Here is a 17,788-nt window from a genome sequence, read left to right as displayed (position 1 = left end):
TCCCGGTCCCGCCGCAGCTGGCTGTACGTGGGGGACTCTGCAGGGCTGAAGGCAGGATGTTGGGTGGTGCTGGGGCGTGCTGGAGGCCCTCGGAGCCACGCTGTGCTCATCGGTGGGGCTGAAATCGGGGCCCCTGGCGCGCCAACCCTCTGAGCTGTGTGCCAGACCTCGGGGCCATCGGCTTTAAGCCCCAACTTTGGACCCGCCTGCCAAGGTGCGCGCGGGGTCGGAGTGGGACCTGCCCAGCCCGGGGGTGGGGGCCGCGTTCACGGCCGGGGCCCGGGAAACCCCGGAGCCGGGATTCGGCGCCGCAGAGCGGCGGGGCCGGCGCGGGGCAGGGCGGGCGCCCCCGCACCTGCCGCGCGCCCGCGCGCCGCGCTCGGCCCCGGCCCCGCGCCTGACGCTGCGGCTCGCGCCCGGCGTTGGCTCGCGCCCGCGCCCGGACCGGGGAGCGCGCGGGCGGGCGGGCGGTGCGGCGCGGCCGGCGGCCCTGCGGAGCGGCGATGGGCGCGGGCCCGGGCGGCGGCGGCTGCGGGCGGCCCCCGGGGCGCCCGTCCCCGCGCGCGGCGCCACTGGCCGGGGCCCCGCGCTGAGATGCCGCGGGCCGGGGCGCCCCGCGCGCTGCCCCGCAGCCTGTCCCGCCTGCGCCCGTGCCCGGGCCGCTCCCGCATCGTGCTGGCGCTCGGGGCCACGCAGATGGCGCTCGGATGCCTCATCGTGGCCGTGAGCTTCGCCGCGCTGGCGCTCACCACCTCGGCGCGCGTCCGCCACTCCTGCCCCTTCTGGGCCGGCTTCTCGGTGAGTGTCCCTGGGCGCGGGCGCTGCCCCACTCCGGGTCCGCCCGGCGCGCGTCCCCCGCGCGGGGCCCCGCACTTACTTTTCCTGCGGGGCCGGCGGCGGGACCCTCGCGCGCTGCGGGCCCGGCGCGGGGCGCGCCCTGGACGGCTCCCTGGGCGCACCCGGCGCGGCGGCCGCGGGGACTTGGCGTTTCCCGGACGCCCGGCTGGGCGGCGGGGCCGGCGGGGCCGCGGGGGGGATGGCCCGCGTGGGCCGGGGCGCCCGGGCCGGTTTTCGGGCTATTGACCCCGAAGGAGAGCATCCGGGGATGAAGGCATAGGAGCGACCGGCCAGGAATTCGACCCCATAATAGTGCTTACTGGGGGTATTCCCGCCCCGGTGGCAAAGGACACACACAGGGACCGACAGGTGGTCAGGGCACCGGGTCCAGGGTCCCAGAGTCCTTGACGCGCGCCTGCATTTGGTTTCTAAGTGCCTATTAGGGGCGTCCCAGTCACCGCAGCCTGGCGTCCCCGCCCCAAGCCCACCCCACCTCCACCCCAGCCTTTGCGGAAATTCTTCTTTCTGTTCCCGAGTTCTGAAAGGTCCAGATTCTATCCAGCTGTTTCCTTTTTTCTGTTTGTTTGGGTTTTGTTTCTTTTCGTGTTGAGCTTTGTTCTCATGCCCTGTTGCCTGGGCTTTTAAATGAGTGACCGAGGGATGGGCGGGGGGCTGGGGGGAAGGGACACCCCGGGAGCTGGGTGCAGTCCTTCATGGTCTCAAGGTGTAAGGCTGATCTCACATCCCCGAGGGGACCCGTGGAAGCTCCCTGCGAGAAGGGCCACTGGAGGGGACTCGAGCATGACTCAGACCAGCCACTATATATAGTCTCTGCACATCTGTTGCTCAGTGTTTAGCCCTAGTTAATATGCGTTGTTCTCATGGTGGACTGCAGGCTCTGCCCCCGGGAGGCAGGCTGACCCCCCAGCGCCTCCCACCGTCCCGGCTTACCTTTACCTGACTCTGCCACTCCCCGGGCAATGAGAGGATTTAAAAATAAGACTCAAAGGACCCTTGGTGGAGAAATGAAAAGGGAGAATATGTCACAGGAAAAACGCTGTTGGTGTGAGATCAGGGCATTCACTTCGTGCCAGCCTGAAGAAAGAGTTAAAGATAGCCAGGCTTCGGAGGAATTCCGCAAAGACCCATTCATCTGTTTGGGGCAGGGGTGCCCACAAATTCACTGAGCTGTGCTTCCGTCAGTTGCTGCGTGTGTCATACTGGGGCCTTGTGCCTGCAAGGCAATTGCTCTGCTGCTGAACACCACCTCCCCCCACCCCCTGCCCCTCATCCAGGGGTCTGTAGTCGTGGATCTCACCCTTCTCGTCCACTTCCTTGAGGGCCTTTTTGCTCCTTACTCTCTATTAACCCCATGTGCACTGACCTCCTTTGGGCCTGACTGGGCCAGGACAGGTTTGAAGAGTGCCTGGTCATGAGTGGGCGCACTGGTCCCTCGCTGACCCTCAAGGCTGGGGAGGCACTCGTTGGGGTGTGAGGACATCGTGAGTGGTGGGTGTGAATGGGCATGGGGTGGCCGGCTGTAGGGTGGAGGGTGCTCGCTCACCAGGTATGGCCTCTCGAACTGGCCTTCTAGGCCCTTCCGTGATTTCTGTGCAACACAGGCCCTGTGGCAAAGGTGAGAGTTACGCAGTTCCCGCCACTGCTGAGCACTGACTGTGGGTGTGGAGGGGCGGGGAGCTCAGGTACTAGGATAAAGACAGAGCCCAGAACGTCTCGGCAGCTATTGCTGAGAAGCTCATATGCGGAGAGAGCAGTGAGTAGGTGTGGGTCAGGCTCCCTCAGGGCAGCAGAGCCTGCGGGATGCACACCTGTGACTGCCCGCCTGTCCTAGCTGTGTCCCTCTGTCCACCCTATCACCATCTGTACCTCGTCCCTCTGTCCACCCTCCATCCACTCATCCCTCACCCACCCACCCATCCCTCCATCATTACATACTCATCCATCTTTCCACCCACCCACTCATCTACACACCCACCCATAATCCACTTTTTCATCTTTCCTCCATCCCTCCATCATCCCTCTACCTATTCCTCAAGCCCTCTACCTATACCTCCATCCATCTCCATCCCTCCATCCATCTGCCCATCCCTCCATCTGCCCATCCTTCCCTCCATCTGCCCATCCCTCCATCCATCTGCCCATCCCTCCATCCATTTACACATATACCCACCCTCCCACCTATCCATCCCTTCACTCATTCATCTGTCCGTCCTTCCATCTCTACTTCCACTCATTCATCCATCCCTTTATCCTCTGCATCATCCATCTATCCATGGACCCACCCCATCCTCCCTTCCTTCCTCCCTCCCTTTGTTCCTCTGTATCTATCTGTTTAGATGCAGTGGAGGAATTGGCCTCACCCAGCTGTACCCCCGGGCCAGCCCCAGTGGCCCAGTAAAGGCCTCAGGACAAGCACCAACTGTCCAGTGAAAGGGCCCAGGGCAGGGGCCAAGAGTCATCCTCACTTCTTACAGATGGGTGGTGGTCACCCCAGGGGGCAGGGCCAATTACTCAACTCATTCATCCATCCCCCTCTCCTCACCCCCCCACACTAGGTCCATCCCCTCCACCCGTGCTGAGGGGCTATTAAATCTAATGGTTAGGGGAGTGCCTCCTAGAGTCTGAGTGTTGGGTCTGAACCGGACCATGACTGCTTCTAGCTAGTGACCTTGAGCAAGTATTAGTATGACCTGCCCTCCTGGGGGCTCCAGGCTGCCCAAGGAGGTGGCAGCATTACTTCTGGCTGTTGGTGCTTTCGGGACAATATTCGGTTAGCCACATGCAAAGCAGTTGCCTTACCCTGTGTACCATCTCTCTGTACTACCCCTCCCCGTGTACCGTCTCTCACCATGTACTGTCCCTCCCTGTGTACTGTCCCTCCCCAGATACCATCTCTTCAGACAGAGCACTTGCCTTGTACACAGCCAATCCGGATTTGATCCCTGCCACCCCATAGGGACCCCTGAGCCCCTTTGGGAAGGATTCTGAGCACAGAGCCAGGAGCAAACCCTGAGCACCACCGTGTGGCTCCCAAATAAAAATAAATAAATAGATAAATAGGTAACAGAAGATGCACTAGTGGATTACTTTCGCACTCAAAAGCAATGTATGCTTGTAAGAATGGAAAACACAGAAGAAGGTAAAGAAAATGAGAACCACATCTCCTTCTCTCCTTGTTCTCTCTTTGGAGGAAACCTGTTTTGGTAAACAGGATCACATTTGCTGTGACAATCACAAAAAACACTCGAATTTATGTTTTTGTGCAGAATTGCTTTCCTTCATTTAAAAAAAGGTCAAGAAGATGATACCACACACGTCCTTTGTGTCTTCAATTTTTTTCTATTCCCTATCATCTTCTGTCGTTCTAATTCCTATTATTATTATTATTATTATTATTTGCATCACACCTGGCGATGCACAGGGGTTACTCCTGGCTCTGCACTCAGGAATTACTCCTGGCGGTGCTCAGGGGACCATATGGGATGCTGGGATTCGAACCCAGGTGGCCGCATGCAAGGCAAACACCCTACCTGCTATGCTATCTCTCCAGCCCCATTCCTATTATTTGTAATGACTTAATAAGTGCCCCCGGCATGTGTTTATTATGCTTCTCTTCTGGGAATGTTCTAGTCATTGGTTCTGTGTCTCTCTAGAATGTTCTAGTCATTGGTTCTGTGTCTCTCCGGACTGCAGCTCTGACGCCAGGGCATGCATTCTCAGATTAAGTGCCCCAGAGTGGCATTTCAACGTGAAAGATATTCAGATTGCGAATTTGGTTGGGTTTTGCTGACTTAATTTTCACAAGCACTCATCTCTCCTGTTCATAGAGACCTTACTGGGGTCCCCACCCTCGGCCCTGCCGGGCTAGCCAGCTTGACATTTCTGTCCATGTCATGGAAGGTAGGGTCTTCTGGAACTTAGATCAGCACTCAGATCGGTCTGAGCGCTGAGGACTTCCTCATATATTGCAGATATTTTCATTTCACACGGCAGAGCCTGGCAAGCTCCCCGTGATGTATTCGATATGCCAAACACAGTAACAACAAAATCTCCAATGGAGACGTTACTGGGCCCGCTCGAGCAAATCGACGAACAACGGGAGGGCCTTTACCTTTACCTTTAAAGTGTCTTTATGGATTTTTTTTTGGGGGGGAGCTTTTGGGCCACCTGCAGGGGTGCTCAGGGTTTACTCCTAGCTGGATGTTTAGGGGTCGCTTCTGCAGTACTGGGGGAACCATAGGTGGTGCCAGGACCTGAACGAGAAATGAAGGTGGGGAAGGATAACAGGAAAGGAATTTTGGAAAGGAAGATGTAATGAGAAGGAACACAAGAGCAAGTGGGTACCTGTGAAAGCCGAAATGGGAATAGAGGTGGGACGGAAAACCTGTGCTTGGGGTGATGCCTGGTGGTGCTTGGGGGACCATGAGTCCAGCTTCCCACCCCCAAAGCCTACTTAGCCCACCACACTGTGTCTCTGCTTCCTGTTCCTGAGACCACGAGTGGCTAGATATTTTTGTTTTTTTATTTTGTTTTGGGGGTCACATCTGGCAGTGTTCAGGGCTTACTCCTGGCTCTGCACTCAGGAATCACTCCTGGTGGGTTCGGGGATCCTATGGGATGCCGGGGATCGAACCTGGGTCAGCTGCGTGCAAGACAAATACCCTCCCCGTTGTGCTGTTGCTCAGGCCTTTGTCCTTGAGACCAGAACGTTGGAGTGACTGTCATACGTGTGCCATGTGAGCCCGCACCTTTTATTTGGGGGTGTCCTTTAAATATGAAACTCACAGACCTCCTATTTGTGTTTGTTTGGGGGCCACATCTGGTGGCATTCAGTGCTGACTCCTGGCAGTGCTTAGGGGACCCCTGTGGTGCTGCAGATTGAACAGGGGTCAGCCACATGCAAAGCCATCGCCTCCCTCCCTGGCCTGTCTGTTGGGCATCAGACCTAGTTTGGAACTTGAAGGAATTTTGTACAGTCTTCATCAATCCTCATGTGCCTTTACTTATTTGACTTTTTCTTCTCTCTCCTCTCTCTCTGCATCACCAGGGATCAAACATTCAGGGTCTCTGAACTTCAGACAATGATGAAATAAGTTGCCCATTTGATCCCTAGCACCCCATGTGACCTCTGGAGTACAGCCAGGAGTGATCCCTGAGCACAAAACCAGAAGTCAACCCTGAGCCAACACTGGGTGTGGCCCCAAACTACTCCATTGCCCCCCTACCCCCACAAACACACAAGAAAACGATGATGAATGAGTTGAAAAAGCGCCTCAGTGCTTCACATGGCAAACTGTGACTCTCTCTGACTTTATAAACCACACTGAGAGCTTGGGGGTCAGCACGTTGACACATGCCCTCATCCATGGTCGGATGCGGGTAATACATGGAGCACCGGCAGCACCTGCACAGTGGCAGGCGTCTCAGTGGGGATGGGAACCGTGTCAGAGTCAAAGAAACAGGAGTAGAAGGTCAAGTTTATTTAAGACTGAAGATTAATGCCGAGTTAACACTGGTAGTGAAAAAGGCTGGTTTCTGCAAAGCTGGGCTCAAGGAGGAGTCACGAGCTAATTGCATTCCAATCTGGGCAGTGAGATGTCTCAAAGGAGGGGGGTGGGGGGTGCAGGGCTCATCCTGGTAATCACACAGCCTGGCCTCTGGAACCCGGATCCTTCCTGCGGAACCCAGGGAGCGCAGGAGAGAATTGCGGGCCGGCAGCCCACATGGGGGCCCAGGGTTCAGATCTAAGCATCAGAACCTGGCAGCGCCCTGGCAGCGCCCGGCTGGGGCACACGTGTAATTGGGCCTCGTTAACCCAGATGACAGAGTTTGTCGGGCAGACTCACAGTGCAGGAACCAGAGAGAGGCCGCGAAGGCAGAGACTTAGGCTAAAAATAAAGGGACCCTCAAAAAGGAGCTGGGCAGATGACAATGCACAGGAGAGAGCCCCTTTCCCCAGAGGGACTGACTGCTCCAAGAGCTGTGGTCCTGGGATCACGCTGAGGGCTTTGCAGCTGTCCAGAAGGTCCCTTCCCACCGGCCACACCTCGGGCCCCGACTCACACTCATCATTTTTATTTTATCATCATTATTTTTGGTTCAGTGGGGCCACACCCGGCATTGCTCGGGGCTTCCTCCAGGTTCTGTGCTCAGGGGTTACTCCCGGCAGGGCTTGGAGGACCATATGGGGTGTCAGGATGGAACCCTGGCCCACCACTGGGTGTCTTATCGATGCGGCATAAGTGTTTGTTGGGCAGGGTGGTGCATCCTAAGGCTTTGCCAGTGGGTGCTGCGCCAGCCGTGTAAAGTGTATTGCAGTTTTGAGTGGCACTGCTTGGGCTGGTGGGTGCTGTTGTGTGATGTGTGTGTGGCTCTGGGTGGGCTGGTAGGCGCTGTTGTGTGATGTGTGTGTAGCACCGTGTGGGCTGGTGGGTGCTGTTGTGTGATGTGTGTGTAGCACTGGGTGGGCTGATGGGTGCTGTTGTGTGGTGTGTGTGTGTGTGTGTGGCTCTGGGTTGACTGGTGGGTGCTGTTGTGTGATGTGTGTGTGTGGCTCTGGGTGGGCTGGTAGGCGCTGTTGTGTGATGTGTGTGTAGCACCGTGTGGGCTGGTGGGTGCTGTTGTGTGATGTGTGTGTAGCACTGGGTGGGCTGATGGGTGCTGTTGTGTGATGTGTGTAGCACTGGGTGGGCTGGTGGGAGCTGTTGTCTGATGCATGGACTGTGTCACCTAGCCCTGTGCTGTGCCTGTCAAGCCAGGGACTGTCCCCTGCAGCACTTCCTCTGCAGACACAAGGATTTTGTTTCTTTCCCTTCAAAGTCTTCTCACTTGTCTTTATTTTTAAAGTGGGCCTCTTGGGCTTTCCAGATTTCCTTCATGTTTGTGATGCATTTCTTCCTTCATGGACAGTAGTTCTTCATATTTAAAGGTTGGTTTCTACTTTCTTGCTCATGACTGTCTCACGTTGCAGTTAATTGAAATCTTAAAATGTCCAACGAGTGACAGGAAATGGGCCTGCCTTCATCTCAGTTTTAGGGGAAACAGCCTTCACTTCCTCACTTTCATGGGATCGCATCTTTATTTCTGAAGACACAGGCCATTCTCATGTCTTGTGTTGTGCTTCCATTTCAGACTTGCAGCCAAGTTGCAAAACAAATAAGGCCAGAGAATCCCTTAGGCCCTTAACCCAGATTTCCCAATGATCAACACTTCGCCTCATTAGCTTTATTATTTCTAAACCTCCAAGCCCCACTCAGTCCATTAGTGGGTGGGTCAATTGATGGATGGACTTTCTCATCCATCAATTCGTCCTGAATCACTTTCGAGTCTTCGATACGTGCCTTTTGGCCCTAAATAAAACTGCGCATATCCCCCAATACAAGACTCACGTGCATAATAGAAGGGGGATCAACCCCGATGTGATGCTATGACCCATGGTCCGTGTGTAGATCTTGCATCGACCAATTGAAAATATTTGAGATCTTTATCCCCCAAATGTTCCTTATCACTGTTTCCCCCACCGTCTCTCCAGCCTAGTATTAAAACCAGGAGCTTGGAAGTCTGACTGCGCCAGGCTTATTCTCTCCAGGATTCTCAGAAAAATAACTGCCAGGTTCTTCTCACATTGCCATCAGCTCTGGGCTTCTCGCCTTTCGTTATCGATGTACTGGAGTGGGTTGCTGCCTTCCTGCTGTTGAATATTCCTGGGTTTTCTAGAATAATCTTTTCTAGATTCTTCCTTGACCTTGTATCCATGCTGTGGGAGGGGAGGTACTCTTCTGTGGTCACCGACAGCTGGTCTGGGTTTGCGATTCAGACCTGCATGCAAACGTGGTCTGTCTCTGGGGGGTCTTGCTAGCTGGTGCTGGATTCCTGCCATCAGCCGGCGACTCCTCTTCATTTCTCTGTGGGTCGGCAAGGATGGCTCCGTTTCTGAAAAGTGCTCATTGGGAAGCATTTTCAACCTTGTTTAAAATGATAGATGCTAAATGACCATTCATTTTCTTTGGCAATATGCTATTCAGCTTGTCTTCTTCAGCCACTCTTAGTTTTGTTTTCTAGTTCTTAAAAATTGTGCCTCGCTTGTTACTGTCACCGTTGATCTGTTGATGTCCACTCTTTGGGGGCAGTGGTGCTCAGTGGCTATTTCCAGCTTTGGGCTAAGGGTTTACTCCCTGCAGTGATAAATGTGGAGGCAGGGATGGGACTGGATTCAGCTGCATACAGGGAAATTCCCTACTCCCTGCACTCTTTTTGGTTTGTTCATTTTTGTGTTTTTGTTCTTGGACCACCCCCAATTCTGCTCAGGGATGACTCCTGGCTCTGCACTCAGAAACTACTCCTGGCAGGGCTCCAGGGTCCTTGTGAGATACCTGGGGTCGAACCAGGCTCGGCCGCATGCAAGGCAAGCACCTTCCCCACTGTACTATGGCTCCATCCCAGTCCCTGTACTCTTAATCTCTGGCCACTAAGGTCCTCTTCTTTGCCTTCTTGTAATAACATTTCTCTATATTTTATTTTCTCTATTTGCCAGTTGCATATTTAGCTGTAAGCAATTATAATTGAGATTTTCAATAATGGTCTATTTATAGCGCTTACCTTTTGGAATCACGCTCTCGTACTGATGTTCCATCTTAGATATCTGTACCTTCTTTTTGAGTTTTGTCCTTGATCTCGGAGCTCCGCAGAATGTGACTTACTTACCAGGCACAGTTTGTTGAGTGGTGGAAGTGAGGTGTTGGTGCTTTGTTCAGAATTTCTTCTCTGATGGTCAGTGATTGTGGCCTGGGTAGTTGGAGAAAGCACAAGTCCATGTGGAATGTTTTCAGATCTGGATCTTTTCTTGGTCTCTGTCACAATACTCGGCAGGTGTGTCAGATCATTCTCTCCATGTTATCGCTCGAATCCTCGTGCATGTGGGGTATGCTTTACCGTCAAGTTGTTCTTCTTTTTTTTTTTTTTTTGCTTTTTGGGTCACACCCGGCGATGCTCAGGGGTTACTCCTGGCTCTGCACTCAGGAATTAATTACTCCTGGCGATGCTTAGGGGACCCTATGGGATGCTGGGAATTAAACCCAGGTCAGCACGTGCAAGGCAAATGCCCTGCCCACTGTGCTATCGCTCCAGCCCCCATACTGTCATGTTGTTCTGTGTGCAAATGTCTGTGGATGTAACCTGCTCACTCTGGATGACTTTTGTCATAATCCAGTGACCATCTTCCACATCTCCCAGGCTCTCAATGTTAGATCCCACTGTATTGACTGTTACCACCATTCTTGCTTAAAAAAAAATACACTTGATGTGTCACCACTGTTGTAGACACAGAGCCACAGACGTTTCCATGAGGTCAGACCTTTCGCAGAGGACCTTTCGCTGGGAAAGGGGCTTTTGTTTTTGTTTTCTTATTTTGTGGCAGGATGGAGCTGGAGCTTTCCAGCCTGAGCGCATGGGAAGCAACTGACTCTCCCCCCCCCACCCCCCCCAGGAGCCTGTTAGGTGTGTGGTGGGAGAGATGAGCGGGGGGAGATGAGCCCTTGCACGTGGGACTCACAAGCTCCGGTCTGCTGCAGGGGAGGCAGCCCTGGGCTCTGGAGACTGGGCATGGCCTGTCCACGCACGCTTGGTTGGTTTGGCCGTCCCCTGGCACTGCAGGCAGCTAGCTACGCCTGGTGGGCATCGAGTTCGCATGGCCTCAGGTGATGGGCCTGCTGCTTCACAGGCCAGTGATGCGGTGAAGTACCTTAGCATACTTCTTCCACTCTTTATCTGTCTGTACAAGGACCACACCAGGCAGTGCTCGGGGCTCAGACCTGGCTCTGTGCTCAGGGATCCCTCCTGGCTCTGCACTTATGGATTACTTCTGGCTCTGTGCTCGGGGCTCACTCCTGACTCTGTGCTCAGGGTTCACTCCGGGCTCGGTGCTCAGAGCTCACTCCTGGCTCTGTGCTCGGGGCTCACTCCTGGCTCTGTGCTTGGGGGATCAGTCCTGGCAGGGCTCGTGGGACTCTGTGGGGTGCCAGGGATTGACCCGGGGTCTTCGGTTTGCATGGCTGTACTATCGGTCAGCCCCCGCTTCTGTCATTTTTGAACGGAACTCCGGGTTGGTCAGACGTCAGACCTCCTGTGTGATTTTCTACATATCTTGACATTTTCCTTCTCTTTTCTGTGTCTTTGTTTTTTACCACTTGAGAGATTTTTTTTTTCTGCAGTGTCATCAGCCTCATCTTTGAAGTTTCAGAAAGCAGGCATAGGGCCGGAGAGAGAGTAGAGGGCCAGCCAGGTTTGATCCCTGGCACCGCATGTGGGGTCCCGTTCCCTGTCAGGGGTGATCCTCGAGCACTGTCAGGTGTCACCTCAAGAAACAACAACAACAAAGTCTCAGGCCTGGGCCGTGGAACGAACCCCCGAGCCCGCAGGGTGAGGGAGAGGAGCCGTCTTACTGGATATGTGTTCCGTACACAATCAGACAGGCCCACACAGAGGCCCCGGGCCGGGCCCCTCACTGCAGCCCCCTGTTGCTGGTGCCTTTCCGGGCGCCAAGTCTGCGGCTTCCAAGCCTCGCTGGAACCGAGCGCTGAGCTGCAGCAGATGGGGGCGCGGGGCCCGTGCATGCTCTGTCTGCACGGCTGAATCGTGATTAATGCCTTCATGTTCTCCTGCCAGGGCTTCTTAGTTCTTGTCTCATTTTCTGGTTGTGTTTTGGGTGGTGGGGGGATGGCTCCCCAATGTTCTCAGGAGGTCTGGGTGCCATTCCTGGCCCTAAGGAGCTGGCGAGTGATCCTGGTGGTTGAGTGCTCGATTCATGGGCCCGGGGGTGCTCAGGGGGCCTGGAGCATGCAAGACCTGTGCACACCCACTCCAGGCTGGCATTAGTTTCACTTGTGAAAAAAAAAGCAGGTGAGTCTAAGGCTCAACTTTTAAAAACATGTTCACACAATCACAATCACAACCATCCTGTTATTCGTTGATTGCCTCGAGCAGGCCCCAGTAACGTCTCTTCGTCCTAGCCCTGAGATTTTTTTTTAAAAACATGTTATTGATCTCTTATAGAAGGGCTTAATGGTCCTTGGGTGAAATACAACAATCTTCACTTACTTTCCTCAAGGGAAACTTTTTTGGAGCATTTTCAGCAGTTTATTCATAACAAACAATACAAAATAAATTATTTCGGTTCTGCTTTGGGGCAGGAATTGGGGTTTGGGAAGGAAACATCCAAAATATGTTTTGGAAACATCCAAAATATGTGATGGGAAGGTGTAATGGTGGTGGGATTTGTGTTCGAATATTAAATGTAATGAAATATTGTGAATTACTTTATAAAAATAAAATATAATTAAAATTTTTATTTTACTTATTTATTTTTAATTTAAACTTTATTATTATTATTATTATTATTATTATTATTTGACTTTTTGTGTCACACCTGGTGATGCACAGGGGTTACTTGTGGCTCTGCACTCAGGAATTACTCCTGGCGGTGCTCAGGGGATCATATGGGATGCTGGGGATTGAACCTGGGTCGGCTGCCTGCAAGGCAAACACCCTCCACTCTGTACTATCGCTCCAGCCCAAAATTTAAAAAAATTTTTTAAATGCAGGTGATCCCTGAATTCTGAGGTGCTGTGCTCTGGGATTCGTTGTACTGAGCGTTCTGTGTCTTCCTTTGTGATTTCAGGATTTTATGCTGGAGCTTGCAGACCTGACTGGACTTTGGTGAACTGGTGGAAGGCTGGTTGGTCGGAGGGGGTGTTTAACCTACTTCCCTTAACTGCTCCACCCTGTGCCACATGTGGCCATGCCTGGGGGTAGACAAGGGCCTGCTGCCTGGTCAGTGCCCCCTTGCCCACCTCATTTGTATCTGCGCATCTGTACCAGTCCATCCTGGCTTTGCGAGCCGCCCGGCTGGAAAGCTCATCTCTTTGGTGTTCACAGTGTTCTTCTGGTTTCTGCAAGAGCAGAAAATCAATAGGGTGGGGGACCCGCAGGACCCTCTTTAGTCCCGCGGACCACCCTCTTGATTGTGCTCCCAGGACCTATGGTCTGGGGTTTGCCCAACACAGCAGCCCCCTCTCAGAACTCTCTCTCCACCATGCGCGGGCCTGAGTCACTCGCCCTCCTGCCTCGGACCCGTGTCTCGGATCTGTGCCACTCGGCCCTGTAGCTGCCCAGGTCTCTCTCCTCATCCTTGCCCTCCCCCGTGGACTGGGGACTGGACAACAGGAGGGGCCCCACCCCGCTTCCCCTCACTCTGTTCCTGCTTTCCAAAATCTCTTCACCTGCCCTTTCACCACCTGCTGGCACCGTCCCATCAGCATTTTGTAGCATTTAAATGGACCCATTTTCTTGGGGCTTTCAGGAGCCCCGGTGCCGGCCATGGTGCCCAGTCATGCGTCCTTATTCAGGGTCACTCATGGCTTTGCGGGGGGGGGGGGGGGGTTGGGGACTGACTGCCTCAGAACAAAGAGCGCCTCCCGGGAGCTTGGCCCCTGCACAGCTTTCTGGGAGCATCATCTCCCTCTGGGCACAACGCACAGTGCCCGAGACAGCTTGCCTGAAAAGTGCCTTCGCGGGGCACAGGAGGGGAGGCCCTCAGCCAGTGCCAAGGGGGAAGGAGGGCGCCGAGGTCTGGGGGAGATGGAAGACTGAGCACGAACGCCGCCAGAAGGGAGCCCTGAGCACTGCTGGGTGTGGCTAGGAATGCATTGAGGGAATGCAGTGGAGGGTTTCAGTTACATGCTGCCCATGTGGGCCACCCTTGTTTCATTCCCAGGAGGCCCTGGAGCACTGCTGGGATCACCATGTAAGCCCTGGCACTGCCGGACCAGCCTTAGACCCTCCCACTGAACTGCCAGCTCCATTAGTCAAGAACTCCTGGGAGGAATCCTGGGTCTCATTCCCTCTTTCCTTCCTCACTACCCCCCCCCCCCCACACACACACACACTGGCAGTGCTCAGGGTTTACTCCTGGTGTCCTGAGGGGTCACTCCTGACAGGGCTCTGGGCCCGGGACTGAATGGGGTGCCATGGACTGAAACCGAGTCAGCCCGCTGCAAGACATGCGCCCTACCTGCTGTGGTGTCTCCACCCCCCTTTTTAAAGCAGGTCTACGTTGGATCAGATTCAAGTCTAAGGGGAAGCCTGGCAGGAGGGAGATATCTCACAGTAGGTTGTCACACTCGAGTGCCCTGTGAGCTCTTGTATCTGCTCTGTGGTGGTGGGTAGACCACCTTCTCTCAGCTGCCATTTCCCCATCTGTAAGGGAGCTGATAGTTTTCTGTCATGGGTACCAGACACCTGGTCAGTGTTTGCTGCATGTATGAAGGGATGGATGCATGAGTGAATGAATGGGTGCACGCGTGCGTGAGTGAGTGAATGCATGAGTGCATGAGTGGATGGATACGTCCATGTAGATGGATGAATTAGTGAATGCATGTGTGTATCAGTGGATGGATGCATGCATGGGTGCATTCATGGACAGATGGATGGATGGATGTATAAATGAATGGACGGATGGATGGATGGATGGATGGATGGATGATAGATGAAGCCATGCATGGATGTATGGGTGAATGGATGATGGATGGGTGAATGAATGGATGGATGGATGTGTTTATGAAGGGATGGGTATGTGGTGAATGGATGGATGTGTGGATGTGTGGATGGGTGGTTGGATTAGCAGATGAACGGATGAATGCATAAATAGATGAATGGACGGACAGATAAATGTATGGGTAGATGGATGATGAATGAATGAATGCATGGATGCATGGATGAATGTGTTGAATGGATGTATGTGTGGATGAATGGATGGATGAATGAATAGATGGATGGGTAGATGAAGTTATGCATGGATGGATGGACAAATGTATGTATGTATGTATGTATGGATAGATATATGGATGAATATGTTGATGAATGGATGGACATGTGGACTGATGGTGAACGAGTGGGTGGGTAGATGAATGGGTGGGTGAATGGGTGAATGAGTGGATGGATTGATGAATGTGTGGATGCTCAAATGAATGTGTGGATGAACGTGTTGATGAATGGATGGATGTGCGGATGGATGGATGGGTGGATGAGTGGTTGTTTGTATGCATGGATGTATGAATATGTGGATGATTGGATGGATGTGTGAAATGGATGGATAGATGTGTGAATCAAAGGATGGATGTCTGGAATGGATGGATGGATGTGTTGATGAATGGATGTATGTGTATGAATGTATGTATATGTGTATGGATGGATGTATGGATGGATGGATGGATGTGTGAATGAGTGGATATATGTATGTATGTATGTATGGATGTGTGGATGGATGGAAGTGTGAAGTGGATGGATAGATGTGTGGATGAATGAATGGATGTGTGGATGGATGGATAGATGTGTGGAATGGATGGATAAAAGTGTGGATAAATGGATGTACTGTGGAATGGATGGACAGTTGTGTGAATGTGTGGATGGATGGGTGAAAGAATGGATGGATGTATGCATATATGGATAAGTGGATGGATATGTAGATGGATGGATGGATAGGTGGATGGGTGGGTGAACGAACGGATGGATGGATGGGTGGGTGGATGAGTGAGTGGGTCTGTCACTGTTGTGGTCTTGGGAAAACATCAGTGAACCCAAAGGCAGCTCATTGTTTGGAGGGTTAACTTTTGGCCATGGATTTTGTTTCAAGTTAGAGGGTGTGTGCACCCTAGTGGTTCTAAAATCCCAGAAATCTTTAGAGTTGAGCTTCTTTGATTAAAGTTAATTTATGGCAAACACACGGAATCAACAGTTACCAAGAAAGCTTTAATCCAGATGAATTATTAATGATTACCTTAGCACTTAGAACATGAGAATTTGTATTTGCTTTGGTAACAGTTAGGTGTCTGAGCATTGCGCTAGCATCCAGATGAAATAATGGGAAGGAGGCTTTGCTAGTGAGCTGAATTATTTACGATGCTTGTGTTTGCAGCTGTGGGGATGGATGAGTATTTATGGAATTACCCTCTTAGCCTCTCCTGGGTTTTTGGTGTGGCATTTGTTCATTCCCTCTCAGCTTGAAGTGTAACACGTGCTGGCATCCCCTTAATTTTTCTCTTGGTCAGGGTTAGGAAGAAGTGATTTCTGATTGGGTTTTTGATGACTACCGTAAAAGCTGGATTAAACCTTTGAGTTTTGCACATGGCAGTCGCCAGGTGTGAGGCGTGGAACGGGGGGTTCAGGGCTTACTTCTGGCTCTATGCTCAGGGATCACTTCTGGCAGCACCCAGGATTTCCTGTGTGGTGCCAGGAATTGAACCAGTCTCTGCCAAATGCAAGACCAGAGCCTTACCCCTGTTCCCTCTCCCCAGCTCCACCACTAAAGAGGTTTTTTTTCAATTTTTATTAGTGAAACACCACGAGGTACAGTTGTAGACTAACAAATTTTTGTGCTTGGGTTTCAGTTATACAATGATCGAACACTCATCCCTCCACTAGTGCCCATTCTCTACGACCACTGACCCCAGTATCCCTCCCATCCCCCAACCACCACTAAAGAGTTTAAAAAAAATTATGAATCTGTAATCCCACTGTGTGTCCCAGACAAAGTTAAATTCCACTGCCTGATTTTGTGGTGGAAATATTATGTTGCTGGCTTCCTGTGAGGTTTAAGTGAGGTGGGTCTAGAACCGATGAGGACTTCTGGTCTACCCGGACTGGGCTCTTTCTTCTCAGATAAACACGGCCAATGGCGCCAGGCTGAATATCTTCAACAGTCCTCCAGATTGGTGTAGGATTAACAGTTGGACTTTCTTCCAGTTGTTGATAAATGATACTGGAGATTGAATTTGACTAATTTAAAAAACATACATGTATTCTATCTTCATCTAGAGAGTTTGTGTTGGGCTCATAATAAAACATGACAGACAAGGTGACCTTTAGTGCCTGTTCTTTATTGTGGCAAAATTCACTTGACTCATCACCTAATAAATCACTGCAGCTCAGAGCCCGTGACCCCCTTCTATTCTATAGACTAACCTCTGTGAGGCAGCAATTAAAAAAAAGAGAAAGAAATGCTATAATAAACGTAGCTTCTGTCATCCAGCCAAATGGTGGCTATATTTATCCCCATTCCTCCTTCTGTTTTCTCTCTCAGTCCCGGAGTGGGAATCTTCCCTCTCCCGGTGCAATTTCTCTCTCTCTCTCTCTCTCTCTCTCTCTCTCTCTCTCTCTCTCTCTCTCTCTCTCTCTCATCCCATTTTGTGCTTATGTTCTTCATCCCAGGTCCCCAGCATCACTTTCAGGTATATTGAAAAGCACCAGATGCTTGTGTATCCTCCAGTTAATCTTAGAACTCGATTTTTAATTTTCCCTCTCAGTGTCTGGGGGCGGGGGGGTCCGAAACACACACAGGAACGTCATCACATGTGATTGGTCCAGGCAGAACAAACATTTCGTTATCGATTTCCTTGCAGTGGACAGCTGGGGCTTACCTGAATGGCACCACTGCTGCCATCCACGCTGAGCTGGTTGGCTCCACCTGGCACCCTTGCTTCTCTTGTCCAGGGCAGGTCATGGGACGAATGTCTGCATCCAGCCACATGGTGCTGCCGGCCTGCCCAGCTGTCTGTCCACCCCCATTTCTGGTTCCTCTCTGCTGTTTCTGGAGCAGGTGCCTCAGCAGGGGGCTCGTGGACATGCACAGTGTCGGTCACACCTGGCTTTGAGCTGGGCACCCCCAGAGAGTCGGCGGAACTCCCCAGCCTGCTGCCTGTCCTTTAAAGAGAGGAGGGAAGAAATGCACGGTGCCCGGTCGCCCTCCATAGGGCCCCGTGTCTGCTGCCTCTGTGCCCCACGCCCTTGCCGCGGAGGTTCCCATGGCGGCGCTACCTCTCCCCGCCCCGTCCTCTTGCTGGACGCTGCACACGCATGTCTCCGGAACAGTCTGGAATGA

General features: G+C 52.6%; 1 protein-coding gene across 1 annotated transcript in view; it reads left to right on the top strand.

Moving 5' to 3' along the window:
• The first annotated feature begins 520 nt into the window (after nucleotides 1-520).
• ENTREP2 (endosomal transmembrane epsin interactor 2) overlaps nucleotides 521-17,788 on the top strand; it is a 144,701-nt gene continuing 127,433 nt past the window's right edge. Inside the window, exon 1 of the mRNA XM_056124458.1 lies at nucleotides 521-798. Coding sequence (XP_055980433.1) covers nucleotides 595-798 — 204 coding nt within the window. The 5' untranslated portion in view covers nucleotides 521-594. The remainder of the gene's footprint in view (nucleotides 799-17,788) is intronic.

This window comes from Sorex fumeus, unplaced genomic scaffold (genome assembly GCF_029834395.1).
Source record: "Sorex fumeus unplaced genomic scaffold, SorFum_2.1 ptg000051l, whole genome shotgun sequence".
NCBI lineage: Eukaryota > Metazoa > Chordata > Mammalia > Eulipotyphla > Soricidae > Sorex > Sorex fumeus.
The sequence above is the reverse complement of the archived record's forward strand: the minus strand, read 5'-3'. Positions and strand labels throughout refer to the sequence as shown.